The sequence below is a fragment of the Schistocerca cancellata genome, chromosome 2, assembly GCF_023864275.1.
Source record: "Schistocerca cancellata isolate TAMUIC-IGC-003103 chromosome 2, iqSchCanc2.1, whole genome shotgun sequence".
In the NCBI taxonomy this organism is placed as follows: Eukaryota; Metazoa; Arthropoda; class Insecta; order Orthoptera; family Acrididae; genus Schistocerca; species Schistocerca cancellata.
The window spans coordinates 862,498,960-862,515,232 of NC_064627.1; the positions used below are offsets into that span (position 1 = coordinate 862,498,960).

The 16,273-nt window shown below is 45.1% G+C and overlaps 1 protein-coding gene across 1 annotated transcript in view; it reads left to right on the forward strand.

Moving 5' to 3' along the window:
- LOC126159409 (uncharacterized) overlaps nt 1–16,215 on the forward strand; it is a 103,713-nt gene extending 87,498 nt beyond the window's left edge. The window contains exons 5-7 of the mRNA XM_049916522.1: nt 1,584–2,045; nt 10,313–10,582; nt 15,669–16,215. Coding sequence (XP_049772479.1) covers nt 1,584–2,045; nt 10,313–10,582; nt 15,669–16,071 — 1,135 coding nt within the window. The 3' untranslated portion in view covers nt 16,072–16,215. The remainder of the gene's footprint in view (nt 1–1,583; nt 2,046–10,312; nt 10,583–15,668) is intronic.
- Nucleotides 16,216–16,273: the final 58 nt, after the last annotated feature.

Genomic DNA, 16,273 nt, shown 5'->3' on the forward strand with positions numbered 1-16,273 from the left:
TGGGTCGTTCACTTTGTCAGGCAGTGTACCGAGAGGGAACATATTCAGGACTTTCCGTAAAGTCCGCAGTTTCCCATTAAAACAGGCAGCATTAACTTCAAAAATTACATTCAGTGTGCAAACTGAACGTTCATGCTGCTTCTCTAGTTAGTGTGCCACAATGACTGAGGTAGGTGAGGTTCTCAGACGCCCAGACATTCCATTCTAATTTTTAGACTTCATGTAAGTAAGCTACATCAAGATTTGACATAACAAACATTGTGGACAATTTTTATAGATGGTGTGTTACGCACAAAATATTTTTCTTTAATCATTTTGTCTTCCACTCTGTTACCGAGAAACTGAAACCGGGCATTTTACGGGAAGTGTAAAAAATGTATCGAATGCCAAAAATTAGGCAGGGTATGAAATTAATCTCACTGAAGAGTCGGACTAGACATTTAATAGGACCCTGCTTATATTTAAGGCAGAGTTTGAAAGAAAGATAATCTGACATTCAAAAGACGCCCAGACGTAACTGTTCGAAAATTGCAATGGAGTTCGGTTTTGTCAAGTTCTGTGTCCATCACCTATAATGAACGCAGCATAGGACAGTGAACACTTTAAGCTATACGGTGTAAAGTGTGAAGATGTTCAGATGGACAAAGTATATTTCCGGTCAGTTGAAATTTAGCCGTCCACGACGACTGGGAAAGGATTTGTATAAAGTGGAATATGAAATACTTCACGTGTTCGTGCTTAAAAACGAAAAGTTGTTAGCAATTCAAGATAGCATTTCGGTAACGCTCGCTGCAATGAATAAAGCGTAGAATATGTACAGCTTTCAATTATACGAAAATTAAAGTTTAGATAGTTAGCTTCTGGCAAGCATTTGTAGTAAACGTTGAACTTTTCAGTTATTACATGGTACATTGTTAAAACTGTTGAACTAAGACATTTAAGATAAACCAGTTTCCAGACACACAACTGTGACAACTTTCATTAGAACTATAAATTTACAGTTTTATTTTTGGTGTTTATAGTTTCCCAGAGAAACATTAAACACCTTGCCAAACGTTATAGACGTTATGTGCAGGATGGTCAGAAACAGTATGAAACGTTTGTAAGATCCTTTGCGGTGCTCAGACATAAAGAAAAATGTGTTCTAACATTCCAGTTAATTAGGAGTGAAATTGGGCGCTGAGATAAATGTGCGCGCAAATTACAGGGCCTGTCACAGTTGTACTCAAACGTATTCGTAATTCCGTTCCCTGAAACGGAAAAAGTGGAGGAACTGAATATGGGACAGTAACGACAAAACCCAAGCCAAAGGCTGAACAGTGTATTAAGACATAATCGTTGCTATGAGAGCTGACACTAATTCCGTAGGCAGGGCACTTGAATTAGTGCACGCAGCTGCCTCCCTGGGTAACTTCGATGCTAGTTAACTTCAAAATGGAGCAACGTACGGAAATACTTTCCTTCAGCTCTCAGCACGACCTACCTTGCAACACTGTTAGTTCCTTCTCCGACAGTTTCTGACCATTTTGTGTTTCCTGGTCATAGATGCAATTAGTCAGTGAGGAGGCTAGTCTTGTTCACAGGGCGTTCACCCTAGAGAGCCGCCTGCAGGACGCAGTGAAGAAGCGTCTGCTGCTGCGGCGGCAGCTGTCCACCCCGGAGAGCTCCTCCAGCCCGGCCAGCGAGGGCCAGGAGGGCTCCGACGACGGCAGCTCGCGCGACCTGTCGCTGCACGAGGAGTCCTCGGGAGACACGCGCGACGTCAGGGGGAGCTTAAAGCAGCTAAAGATCGCTGCGCCCAAGCCGCAGACGTCGCAGGCGCCGCCGCAGACGTCGGCGCCACCGTCCCCGCAGACATCGCCCGCACAGCCGCAGCCTCTGACGTCGGCGCCGCCGTCACCACCGACGTCGCCTGCACAGCCGCAGCAGCCGACGTCGCCCGCGCAGCCAACGTCGCAGCCGACGTCGCCGCCGTCGCCAACAGTGAGCGACGCGATGCGCGAGATGTTCTCCCCCGGCACCAGCGACGAGATCTGGTCAGCCAGGTGGGTCCAGGGGGCGACACGGTCTGCCGGCGATCACGGGACGGGGAGGGGAGACAGCGGCGCAATCTCTGTCAAATACCTGATGGAAGGTATAGTTACAGCCATCGGTTGTACGTACTCAGTTTCATTCCTTACCATTTTCCGTATTTACACCGATCTTTGGGAGACCAAGCAAGAACACAAGATTTGTAGTACACACAGACGAAAATAATGAAAAATATAATTGTGCTTGTGTACTTGAAAACCAGTCAGTACTTAAACATTGCCAACTTGCGGTACAGCAACGACTTGGTTCTGGCCCCGGACCTGCCTGCTCGTCACCTTTGTCAGTTTCTCATGGATGGTACCCCCTTCTCTTGTTTATCGTCGGGCATTTCCTGCTCTCTGCGCACAAATGTAGGATGCCACATGTACACTGACGGCTCAAAAACATCGTTTGGTGTAGGGAGTGCCTATACAGGGTCTTACAAAAAGGTGCCGCCAAACTTTCAGGAAACACTCCTCACACACAAAGAAAATGTTATGTGGACATGTGTCCGGAAACGCTTACATTCTATGTTAGAGATCATTTTATTACTTCTCTTCAAATCACATTAATCATGGAATGAAAACACACAGCAGCAGAACGTACCAGCGTGACTTAAAATACTTTGTTACAGGAAATGTTCAAAATGTCGTCAGTTAGCGAGGATACATGCATCCACCCTCCGTCGCATGGAATCCCTGATGCAGCCCTGGAGAATGGACTATTGTATCACAGCCGTCCACAATACGAGCACGAAGAGTCTTTACATTTGGTACCGGGGTTTCGTAGACAAGAGCTTTCAAATGCCCAATAAATGAGTCAATTGGGTTGAGGTCAGGAGAGCGTGGAGGCCATGGAATTGGTCCGCCTCTACCAATCCATTGGTCACCGAATCTGTTGTTGAGAAGCGTACGAACACTTCGACTGAAATGTGCAGGAGCTCCATCGTGCATGAACCACATGTTGTGTCGTATTTGTAAAGGAACATGTTCTAGCAGCACAGGTAGAGTATCCCGTATGAAATCATGGTAACGTGCTCCATTAAGCGTAGGTGGAAGAACATGGGGCCCAATCAAGACATCACTAACAATGTCTGCCCAAACGTTCACAGAAAATCTGTGTTGGTGACGTGATTGCACAATTGCGTGCGGATTCTCGTCAGCCCACACATGTTGATTGTGAACATTTACAATTTGATCACTTTGGAATGAAGCCTTCTCCGTAAAGAGAACATTTGCATTGAAATGAGGATTGACAAATTGTTCGATGAACCATTCGCAGAAGTGTACCCGTGCAGGCCAATCAGCTGCTGACAGTGCCTGCACACGCTGTACGTGGTACGGAAACAACTGGTTCTCCCGTAGCACTCTCCATACAGTGACGTGGTCAACGTTACCTTGTACAGCAGTAACTCCTCTCCTCTCTGATGCTGACATTAGGGTTAGCGTCAACTGCACCAAGAATTGCCTCGTCTATTGCAGGTGTCCTCGTCGTTCTAGGTCTTCCCCAGTCGCGAGTCATAAGCTGGAATGTTCCGTGCTCCCTAAGACGCCGATCAATTGCTTCGAACGTCTTCCTGTTGGGACACCTTCGTTCTGGAAATTTGTCTCGATACAAGCGTACCGCGCCACGGCTATTGCCCCGTGCTAATCCATACATCAAATGGGCATCTGCCAACTCCGCATTTGTTAACATTGCACTGACTGCAAAACCACGTTCGTGATGAACACTAGCCTGTTGATGCTACGTACTGATGTGCTTGATGCTAGTACTGTAGAGCAATGAGTCTCATGTCAACACAAGCACCGTAGTCAACATTAACTTCCTTCAATTGGGCCAACTGGCGGTGAATCGAGGAAGTACAGTACATACTGACGAAACTAAAATGAGCTCTAACATGGAAATTAAGCGTTTCCGGACACATGTCCACATAACATCTTTTATTTGTGTATGAGGAATGTTTCCTGAAAGTTTGGCCGTACCGTTTTGTAACACCCTGTATTGTTGGCGACACTACACATCGATTTCGGCTTCCCGACCAGTGTTTTCTCCAGGCTGTCCAATACATCCGTCGCCATCAGCGGATACAGTATGTTATCTGCTCACACTCTCAGCTCTCTCCTCAGTCTCCAAGCTATCTACCCTGTCCACCCTCTGGTCCACCGGATTTAGCACTGCCTCCACTTGGGGGAGTCTTTGTGGCGTTCCTCTGGATCCCAGGATATGTTGGTATCTGTGGAAATGAGGCGGCCGACATAGCGGCCAACGCTGCAGTCTTTCTTCGGCCAGCTATTCGCATGATTCCCTTCTGCGATCTACGGAGTGTTTTATGTGGTCATGTTGCTCTTTTATCGCACGCACATTGGTCGACACTTCCCAATAATAAATTGCGGGACGTGAAAGCTCTTGCCTGTGCTTAGACCTCTTCCTCCCGAACTCGTCGTCGGGAGGAGGTAATTTTAACTAGACTCCGGATAGGGCACTCTCTTTTTAGCCATCGACATCTTTTAAGCGGCGATCCTCCCTCGCTGTGTCCCCACTGCTCTAAACTAGACGGTGAGACACCTTTTACTGGAGTGCCCCTATTTTACTCCATTACGCGCCCGTCTCCAGCTGTCGCCTGATGTACCTTCCATTTTAGCAGATGACACGCGATCAGCCGATCGCGTTCTCGAGTTCATTAGTGCCAGTGAGATGACGTCATTTAAAGCTCTTTTTGGGGACAAACAACCCCCCTGCTATAGCGGTTTTTTAAGCTTTCCTTCTATTTTTGGTTTCCCTGCTTTTTGAGTTTTGCTTCCATTGCTTCTGGTTTCCAGTTTCGTTTTTTAGCCTTTCCTAAGTCACAGACCGGGCGCTAATGACCGTAGCAGTTTTGCGCTCTAAAACCATAACAAAAACTTAAACAGTACATCAGATGAATAAAAAATGCATACTATTCACACATTACTAATTAGCAAATAAAACGTCACACAACAGTATGTAAATCAGCCAATGTGATTAATCAGAGCGGCTATGTAAAGGTTAGTAATTACAATGTCATACAAGGCACATGTAACCTAAGATCAGTGTTCAGTCGCAAGAGAAATTGAAGGATCAATAATGCAGTCTTTAGAACAAATGAGTAAAATTTGATGAGTGAAATCGATGAGTAAAATTTTGGCAACATGTTGTGGTTATAAAATGATACAGAGACTATGGTATAAGAGCAACCTCCAGTGAAACTTCTTACACTACTCAGTGTGCTGTTTGTAAACTGTAGCATTTTGTCAACGTAGTACTCGTCTGAGCCTTTTTGCTCTGAGCCATTTCCCTGGCACATGGCTTGCATACCTAGCTCACTCCTGCTGTTGGCTTCAATAGTTTCTTCAGAAGGAAAGTAGTTCACTGCAGAGGTACAATCTCAATGTTTCCTTCCCTGACTTTACCGTGTCATGAACATAATGGTAACAGACAAGTAGAGGCGTACTCCCCCAAATTCCTGTATTGTACAAGGACAGAGGAAGATTATTTTTTGGCCGTAGAGCCTAAACTCTTTGCAGAGAATATTCAGGACAAGTTGGGGGACGGTGCAGACATCTTCAAAATGACTGGGTCACTTCAAATGAAAACAGCATCCCCCCACCCAGTCATGGGCGTTCCTTGCTTGTCATAAACTGGATGATCTGGTCACTCACTCCCCATGATGGTCTAAATGTGGTTCGAAGCACTTCCCATTAAGACCACCACCTTAGTCTGACGATGAGCTATTCTCAAACTTCGAGAGCAAGGTGTAAATTTTCTATTTGACCATAGGTGGCCAGTTTGATCCCTTTAACCGCAACCACCAGCCAGCCATCTATTAATTCACGAGCCCACTCGATGTAGTAAACTGTTAAGATACAGCAGCTCTTGGTAATAAAGACCCCTGACGAAATAGGGCATCATGACAGAAACGGGGATTAGTGAAAACATGGTTGTTGGAGCGACACATTCACCAAGAATAAATTCAAATTATACACTTCCTTAAAGAAGCAGAATTTCTTGACGCTTTCCTAGGTGTCATATCTTTACAAACTAGCGATATAAACGTCGACAAAATCTAGCTTAAATTCAAAATCAGTATCGTTGGCGATTGAGATCTATACCAGATAACGTAAGAGAACTGATCCATGATACAAAAAGCACGCCGGATTTAAAAGAATACCAGCGGTAAATACAATAAAAACGTCCACTGTGCGACAGGAATGGTCATACCGACGATAGTGCCATTAGGGCGGAGTTACTAAACATTATTTTTAGAAACTACTTCACCATAGACGATAAAGTAAATACTTCATAATTCGAATCAAGAAAAGCAAGCATGAGTAAATTAAATACTACCAGTGTAACGAAGCAACTTGTCATTTAACAAAGGCTAGTCGACCAGACCTTATAGCATACCAGAGTATTCTCGCTTGACGAAACATGTCACAGGTCACACCAGTACTAAAGAAAGGAAACGGGAGTAATGCGCTGAATTACACCCGCACATCGCTAACGTCGATTGGCAGTAGGGTTTAGGAACAGACACGGTGTTCGAATATAATGAATTACTTTGAAGAGAAAGGTGCACTGACAGTCAGCAGAGATTCAGAAAATACCGTTCGTGAGAAACCAACTAGATCTTTACTCTCACGGAGCAATGTAAGCCATCGACAAGGATCTCTAATAGGTTTCCAAATCTCTAGAAGACATTCGTCGCAAGAAGCTTCTAATTACAAAGTCTGTCTTCAGAGTAAAACCTCATTTCTGCGACTGAATAAGCGATACCCTATGAGGTGTCAGTCCGTAGGAATCGATAAATTCAGCGAGTAAAACAGAAGTCGCATCTGGTGTTGTCCAGAACAGTGTTACTGGCCCTTTGCTGTAATAATTTATGGAAAGGATAACAAGGAAGTTTAACAACCCTATTAGTGTCATAGCAGAAGGTGCTGTCATTTACCATCTATTAATCACGATACAATTGAAAAAATACCAAAAAATGTATAGTACTGCCGGCCGAAGTGGCCGTGCGGTTAAAGGCGCTACAGTCTGGAACCGCAAGACCGCTACGGTCGCAGGTTCGAATCCTGCCTCGGGCATGGATGTTTGTGATGTCCTTAGGTTAGTTAGGTTTAACTAGTTCTAAGTTCTAGGGGACTAATGATCTCAGAAGTTGAGTCCCATAGTGCTCAGAACCATTTGAACCATTTTTTGTATAGTACTGGAAGTGGCAGTTGAATGTAAGTAATTGAGGTTATCCGAAGTAATAAAAGGAATCCATCAGATTTCGCTCACAAAAGAAACGAAACAAATTGAAAGCGTGTGAACTCAAATACCCAGGAACTTTAATTACCGATCAGGTAATTTAAAATAAAAACATGTCCTGGGCAAGTTACCAAAAGACTGCGGTTTACTGGCAGAACGCTTGGAAGCGATTCTACTACCACTGCCTCCACTACGCTTGTCTCCATTCTACGAGGTTACTGCTGTGCGTTATGGGATACTAGCTAAATAGGATTGACGGAGGCTACCGAAAAAGTTCTTAAAAGGGCAGCTGGATTCCTACTAGCGCGAAATACGGTAGTGTCGCGGGTTTATGCGATATAGGGTGACAACCATAAAAACAAAAGCGTTGTGTGTTAGTGAGGCAGTTTCTCGATATTTATTACAAATATTCTCCTTTGAATCCGAAAGCCTTTTATTTACGCTCCCTACATTGGGAGAAATGATCATCGTAATAAAATAAATCATAGCTCGCGTGGAAAGATAAGTTAGTTTCTGCCAGGCGCTGTTCACGAGTGGAACCGTAGAGAAATACCTTGGAGGCCTAGCGCCAAGCATGTAAGTATGAACTGCAGAAAGCTCATGTAGACGGAGCAATAGATGAATTCATTACATGTGCTATTTTGCAAATGTCCTGCGAGAGTGACACCCTGTGCGTGTGTGGATTGCCTGAGTTATGGTGATACACAATGTGAAATGTGCTGTTTGACAGTTACATGCGAAGTGTTGGAGGTACACGTGTGGTTGGCATGGAGCGGGAACCTGCTCTGACGGGCGTCGCCGTGTTACATTACACCAAAGTTTGTCTGACGCAGGGCATAAAACTATGAAGTGGAACAACTGAATCATCAAATTTATTAACAGTATAGTAAATAAAAGTGCAAAACAAAGTTGGCTAATAATTAGTCAAGTCCTAAACGAATTAATATGGTCGTCCCATATTCTAAGCATCCAACAAGTACTCAACAGTTGTAGACCACTGTAGACCACTGTAGACCACTGTAGACCACTGTAGACCACTGTAGACCACTGTAGACCACTGTAGACCACTGTAGACCACTGTAGACCACTGTAGACCACTGTAGACCACTGTAGACCACTGTAGACCACTGTAGACCACTGTAGACCACTGTAGACCACTGTAGACCACTGTAGACCACTGTAGACCACTGTAGACCACTGTAGACCACTGTAGACCACTGTAGACCACTGTAGACCACTGTAGACCACTGTAGACCACTGTAGACCACTGTAGACCACTGTAGACCACTGTAGACCACTGTAGACCACTGTAGACCACTGTAGACCACTGTAGACCACTGTAGACCACTGTAGACCACTGTAGACCACTGTAGACCACTGTAGACCACTGTAGACCACTGTAGACCACTGTAGACCACTGTAGACCACTGTAGACCACTGTAGACCACTGTAGACCACTGTAGACCACTGTAGACCACTGTAGACCACTGTAGACCACTGTAGACCACTGTAGACCACTGTAGACCACTGTAGACCACTGTAGACCACTGTAGACCACTGTAGACCACTGTAGACCACTGTAGACCACTGTAGACCACTGTAGACCACTGTAGACCACTGTAGACCACTGTAGACCACTGTAGACCACTGTAGACCACTGTAGACCACTGTAGACCACTGTAGACCACTGTAGACCACTGTAGACCACTGTAGACCACTGTAGACCACTGTAGACCACTGTAGACCACTGTAGACCACTGTAGACCACTGTAGACCACTGTAGACCACTGTAGACCACTGTAGACCACTGTAGACCACTGTAGACCACTGTAGACCACTGTAGACCACTGTAGACCACTGTAGACCACTGTAGACCACTGTAGACCACTGTAGACCACTGTAGACCACTGTAGACCACTGTAGACCGTCACACTCCACTGGTCTTGGCGCTTTCCGTGAGCCTGACCGGATCTGCGTTGTCATACAGTTTACGCCTGCCATGCAGGCAACCTTGTAGCAATGGCTGTACCGCCTGAGGCCGCAATGTCCCTTGGATGCAGAACCGCCACCAATAGAGTGGAAGACTCTGTATGGTGTCACCTGGGCCTGTTCCATGGACCTTGGTATTTGGCATACGTTTTAGCTGCGTTGGACAAGTTAGGAATGGTGTTGGAAACGAATCTGATAAAATCATTGCAGCAGCTAGGCAGATATACGTAAAGCAGCAAACTCAAAGCTTATGGCAGTAAATGCAGTGTATTTGTGACACTGCTGCTGGGCAACAGTAATGATATTGGGTGTTGCGTATGCGCAGGATGGGCTGTCAATGTTTTTAAATCCTCTCACTAAACATGCCACGGGGTACACGAACACTGCAGAAGAATACGCACTGGAGCTCTTAGACGGTCAGATCGTTGGCACAGTTTGAAAACCAGTGACGAGCCTTACGAATTATATTACCAGTCGCAGCCGAACTATTCTTCTGATAAATGTGAATAACAACTACAGGAAGATCCGTGAGGTTGTTTCATACTAGACAATACAGGGCGTACAGTGGAAGTATTCCTGTCACCCTGAGTGCCTCACAATATTACCCACATCAGTTTGTGCACGTCTCTGAACTGCTGCCAGCGAGTCTGCATTGCTAAATGGTTCGGTGATTGTATCAGACTCGTTCCAAAGATCGCTCTCAATTTCTTGTTTGACTAAAATTAAGCCGCCATCTGCCAAAGCAGTGGGAACTGTCCAGTGTGTGTACATAAGTTGGAATTGGTCTCTCCAGTACTTGATCACATTAAACAGATATTTAGCTGGTAACTACGAGGTATCCCCTGTATTACAGCCGTGCTATAGTATCTATAGTATAAGATAGTAAGCAGGTGTTAGGTATAACTTGGTAAGAGATGGTACGATACAGTAACAGCTGTTTCCGGAAGTGGTCAGCAGTCAGAACAGCCTAGTCCTCTCTGTACAGCGCCCCTTGCTCTCGGGAGGGCAGCATGCCGGGTTCCAGGCCATCCTCCAGCGCCGCCTCCAGCCCCTCCAGAGCTGAGGGCCGGAATTTGCAGGACGTGCCACCAGAACCTGAGATCCCTCAAGAGGCCACTGAGGGGAGAAGCGTGCTGGAGGAGGAGGCGGAGAAGGAGGCCGGTCTGTTCCCGGGGCCTGACCTCGAGGGCCTGTTCACGTGCTCCGCGACAGGCGTCTTCCGGTCATCCGCCGGCGAGACATCGGCATTCAGAGGGTAAGTGAGCTGAGTTTTCCTCATAATTATCCACAAATGGACTAACGGCTTTCCAGCTATTTAATCTAATCACATTTGACCATTCAGGACACCTTTCATACTGAAAAAGTATTTCACGCACGAGTAGTCTTGCACGAGTTTATTTCGAAAGGTGTCTGTTCCTGATAACAAGGAAGCTAAATTCCAAAATAGTCCCTGATACACACAAAGCCCTAAGGATTGTGGAAGTTATTTACTTCTCAAAGGGACATGGGTGTATTAACATCTTTAAAGAACGTAGTACACCGAAGCGCCAGAGGAACTGGTATAAGAATGCGTATTCAAATAGATACGTAAACAGGCAGAATACAGGGCTAAGGTCGGTAGCACTTAAATGAGACAACTAGTGTCTGGCACAGTTACTGCTGCGAAAATTGTATATTATAGAGATTTAAGCTAGTTCCAGCGTGGTGTTAAAGTTCGCTAACTAACTATGGGACACAAGATATTCGGGGTACCGATGAAGTGAGGATTTTCCCGTACTATAGTTTCACGAGTTTACCGAAAGTATCAGGAATCCGGTAAATCAGATCCGGACATAGCTGAGGCCGGGAAAAGATCCTGCAATAACGGGACCAACGACGACTGAAGAAAATCGTGTCAGAAATGCAACCATTCCGCAAACTGCTGCAGATTTAAATGCTGGGCCATAAAGTATCAGCGTGCTAACCATTCAACGAAACATCGATACGGACTGTCGTAGCGGAAGTCCCACTCGTATACCCTTGATGACTGCACGACACGAAGCTTTACCCCTCGCCTGGGCCCGACAATGCCGACAAGGGATTGTTGACTGGAAACATGCTGCCTGGTCGGATGAGTTTCGTTTCAAATTGTATCGAGCAGACTGATGTTTACGGGCATACACAACCTCATCACTGTGTGGACTCTGCATGTTAGCAGGGGACCGTTCATGCTGGTGGAGGCTGTGTAATAGTGTGGGGCCTCGGCAGTTAGTTATCTGGGGTCCCTGATACGCCTAGATACGACTGACGGGTGACCCGTATGTAAGCATCCTGTCTGATCACCTGCACCCATTCATGTCCATTGTGCATTTTGACGGACTAGAGGAATTCCAGTAGAGCACTGCGACGTCCCATGTCTAAAATCGATGAACGGCTCCAGGAAAACTCGCGAAAGGTTGAACATTTCCTCTGGTCAACGCTCCCCAGACATAAACATTGAGCATATCAGGGATTCCTTGGAACCTGCTGTTCACAACAGATCACCACCTCCTTGTACTCCCACGTATTTACGGACAGCCCTGCGGGATTCATGGGGTCAGTTCCATCCAGTACTACCGACATTAGTGGAGTCAATGTTATGTCGTGCAGCGGCACTTCTGCGTGCTCTCGAGGGCCATACCCGCTATTAGGCAGGTGTAAGTTTCAGTGGCTCTTCAGTGTATATGGAAACGATACATTGTACCTTTTCTTGTGCTCAACGAGCAAACACAGGATGAAAGATGACACTGCCTTGGGCCAAGAACTGCTCGGCCTGACGGGACAAAAGTTGCTTTCATTAAATTGTACTACAGAAATGTTATGTAAGGTGAAATTACGTTTGATTATGAATTGTTAGACGACGATGAGTCGGTCGTAAACTCCGAAGTTAGAGAAGCAGCTACCGAGCTGACTCATGCTTCCAACCGTCCTGGTACGCTAGACAAACTCGCCTTGGGCCTAGAGTGCTATTTAGCGACACCAGACTTACGCAAATATAACGCCTGACAACGCAGACTGGAGGTAGAATCAGCATTGGAGATGCGGTGCAACAGGAGTATGTTTAAAATTACTTTGACATACACTGGAAAGACAACATGGATAATATTGTGGCTAAGGCGAAACAGACTGCATTTTGTTGGCAGAACACTTGGCAGATGCGACAAACCCACTAGACAGCCTACATGACACTTGTCCGTCCGTCCGTCCGTCCCCTGCTGGAATATTGCTGCGCGGTGTGGGATCCGTACCAGGTAGGATTGACGTGTGTGTGTGTGTGTGTGTGTGTGTGTGTGTGTGTGTGTGTGTGTGTGTGTGTGTGTGTGTGTGTGTGTGTGTGTGTGTGTGTGTGTGGAGAAATAATATACTACAGAAATGAGAGCTCGAACGGAAAGATTTAGGTGTTCCTTTTCCGCACGCGCCATTAGAGGGTGGAATCGTAGGGTAGTAGTACGAAAATGGTTCGATGAACCCTCTGCCAGGCACTTCAGTGTGAACTGCAGAGTAACGATGTAGCAGGAGGTGGACGTGAGCACTCGTCCGCCTGTGGTCTCGGGTTTGAAGTCGCAGCTACTCGGTGTAGGCTGCCAGCACTGCTGCATTTTCTGTTCCACTCAGAGGTAGCACCATAATTCTTTTCGTACTCCCCATCTCTCGCTTAACCTCTCATAAGAAAAAAACTTTTTGCTTGTTTCGTCATCATAAAACTTTGATACTCCCGGCCTGCGATCTGAGATACAGCTGCTGTACAAACAGATGAGTGTACGGCCGCTAGGTGTTGCTGCACGTAAGCACTGTTCTCAATGGCATATTTCAAAGAATGAGGTGATACTCAACCGCGTCAGTCCTTGGTACTTTCTGGAGGAAGAAATTTTCAACATATAATGCTCTTAGGCAACTCATTACTGATTTTAGAAGCAAATTTTATACGGATTTGTACATATCCTCAAATTAAACTTCGTTCGAATGGTTCCTTTTTATAGACTACAGCAATTTTGAAACATCCATTGTAATAAAGCTATCAATAAACACCACGTGAAATAACATTCCATTACGTCACCCGTCTTCTGACCATTTCGATGCAGCTTGCTCCAAATTCCTGTCCCGCCAACCAGTTCACAGTATAGCACATGCAACCTACATTCTCAGTTACGTGCTGCATGTTTTCGAATCAGTCTTCCTCTCAAGTTTTTGCCATGTACGGCCACCTAGTACCTTGGACGTTATCTGATGTATTAGCACATGTTATCACCTGTCCTTCTTTTCAGTGTTTCCCATGTCTTCCTTCCTTGGCCGACGCTGTGCAGAACCACCTCATTCATCAGGCCACCTAATTTTAAACATACTTCCGTTGCACCGCATCTCTAGTGCTTAGCATATTCTGTTCCATCACGGAGGAATATAACTAACCAACCGCTTCCGTGTATTGAGACAAACTGCTCCACATTTCGCATGTCATAGATGCATAACAATGGCAGCGCTCTTGACGATGAAAAAGTTACGCATTCGCGAACTTCCACATATAGGTTTTTATTGAGGAAAAGGATTTGTTCCATCTAAGACAGTAAAAATTGATGTGTACAATTGTAGCTAGCATATACTGAGTTAACACTGTACATAAAGCGAGACAGCAACAGTTAAAAATGTAAGAACGAAAAAACTAGAGCTTAAAAATCGGTCGACAATACGTTTGTTGTAACTACTAGCTTCGAAATAGGTATCAGCAGTACATAATAAAATGGCCTGGAAGGAACATATCGAAAAACGAAGAATTTCGCTCTTAAAATAGAGAAATACTGTTCTGTATAGACGTTGTGCCAAATGGAAATGCATTTGCGAAATATACGTATTTGTATTTCAATTTTTACTCATTTTTGAAACTATAGGAAGGTATCAATACGTGCTCCAGTTGTTTCAAAATTTTCTGTATGATCTAAGAGGACGTGTTCACATAAAACGTTCACTCACTTCAGAAAACTCCTACGTCGTATGTCATAAACTGCAATGACTGTACAATTCTCGTAAGTTTTCAAAGAGGTGGATTAAAAAGAGATTTTAAAATGTTCATCGTTTTTGTAGTTTAAATTCCAACCTCCTACAAAGTTTTTCCACTACTCTATGCAGAATATTTGAGGAGAGTTCTAAAAGAAATAGTTTCTACCTCATAGTTTCTTCAGGTCATTTTCCAAATTTCCAAATAATTAAATCTGGATCCAACTCTTACAGCTAGTTCTTAACTAAGTTCACTGGGGTAACTTTTCTCTACCCAGACCACCCCTTCCTCATGCCACATCTACCTTGCATGTGGACACCCCTGCAAGTAAAGGTTGAGACAGAAATGTTCAACGTTGTCGTTGTCTAGAAAGCTGTGTCTATCTTGGTAGTAGGCCGGATGTTGTAATGTCCCTTGCAGCGGTCTCTCCGCCATATTTTCAGAAATTTTATAACTCAGTACATATCTCGAAATATCTCCTTATTTTACCGTTTCCTAAACTTTAATATACGATGATTATCAATGCATAGTAGTTTAAAGCCCTATTATTCCTTACAGCGTGCATTTACTCCATGGAACAGCTTCTCTGTTTTCTCTTATGAAAAAAATGTCAGATCTTGCCGATTAGCCGTGCAAGAACGAAGATGTATATGTATGTACTGTTCAGCTAGTCGCCATCTTGATGAGATACTGTATGAGAAGGAATTTAATACAATACATGAACTAAACTGTGTTCGCATATTATTTAACTGATTATTATTGACAGTGTCTGCTTACTACGCTGTGATGCACGGGATCAGTGGGGAACGTCTGATTTACACTGGACGAACCTGCCATTTTGTACGCTCAAGATATGCGGTTCATTACTTACAATGAATGGGCTAACACGGTCTTACCAGCAGATCTCCGGTCTTCCCAATGTGATCACCGAAAGTTAATAATTATTACAAATGTTTTCAGGAGATCGACTGAGAATTTTCGTCACACCGAGATGTGGAAATTGCTTCACTGTCTTATGGAATTTAAGTTAAGCTCAGTTTAATCAGGATAGAACAGTATTGAACTGTGTGAATGTGATAAGCCTGCTTTGTGAATGAAAATTCCCTTAAAATACGCAGGGTTTTTACTATCCTGATCAGTGAAGCTAAATCAGGCAAGTGTGTGAGGTTTTTAAATTTCAGATCCCACAATTATTAAAATGTCATTAAGCCAAAACAACCTTAGCGGACAGTTTCTATAACATAAAGTACTTAATTCAGATCGGTTTCATACAGGAGCGAACATCTCACCAGTAAAAGTAATGAAGTGTTTCGTATCGTTGCTCTTCCTACAGCATCCCAGAAGAGCCACCTGAAGAGCAGCAGAAAGCGTCAGAGCATCCAGTGTGTGAAGAGCCGGGTGAGGGGACAGGACAGGGCCAGGGACAAGAGGTGGGCCCCCCTGCTTGGACACTAGGGGCTCTAGCCGCGGTGGCCTCCTCGGCGTTCGGCGGGCTGCAGCAGAAGCCACAGCAGCAGCAGAAAGCTGAAGGAGAGAGTGCGCAGCTGGTGGGGCAGCAGACAGCACAGGGCGGGGCAGCGCTGGCGGAGGACAGCGGTGAGCAAGAGCCAGGGGCAGAGGGAGAGGCAGAGGGGCCACTGGGGCAGGACTCGCCAGGGCCGCAGCGGAGGCGGGCCTCGAAGCGGAAGAGCACAGCCGGCCACTACGGGCTCATGCCGAAGAGGGGCCGCAAGTGAAGGCTGCGCACTAGTTTTAGATGTAAACCATCGATTTTTAAAATCTCATTAAACTTCACTCTAAATTTTTCAGTAAGTTAACGAAGCTTTTGGCAAATATTGACGATCATTACCACAGATGAAAGTAAATTAATGTTGCACCCATTTGTCACATTCTATAAAATTCCAAAATGTTAGTTTTAATATGTCAGTACCAAGAGCA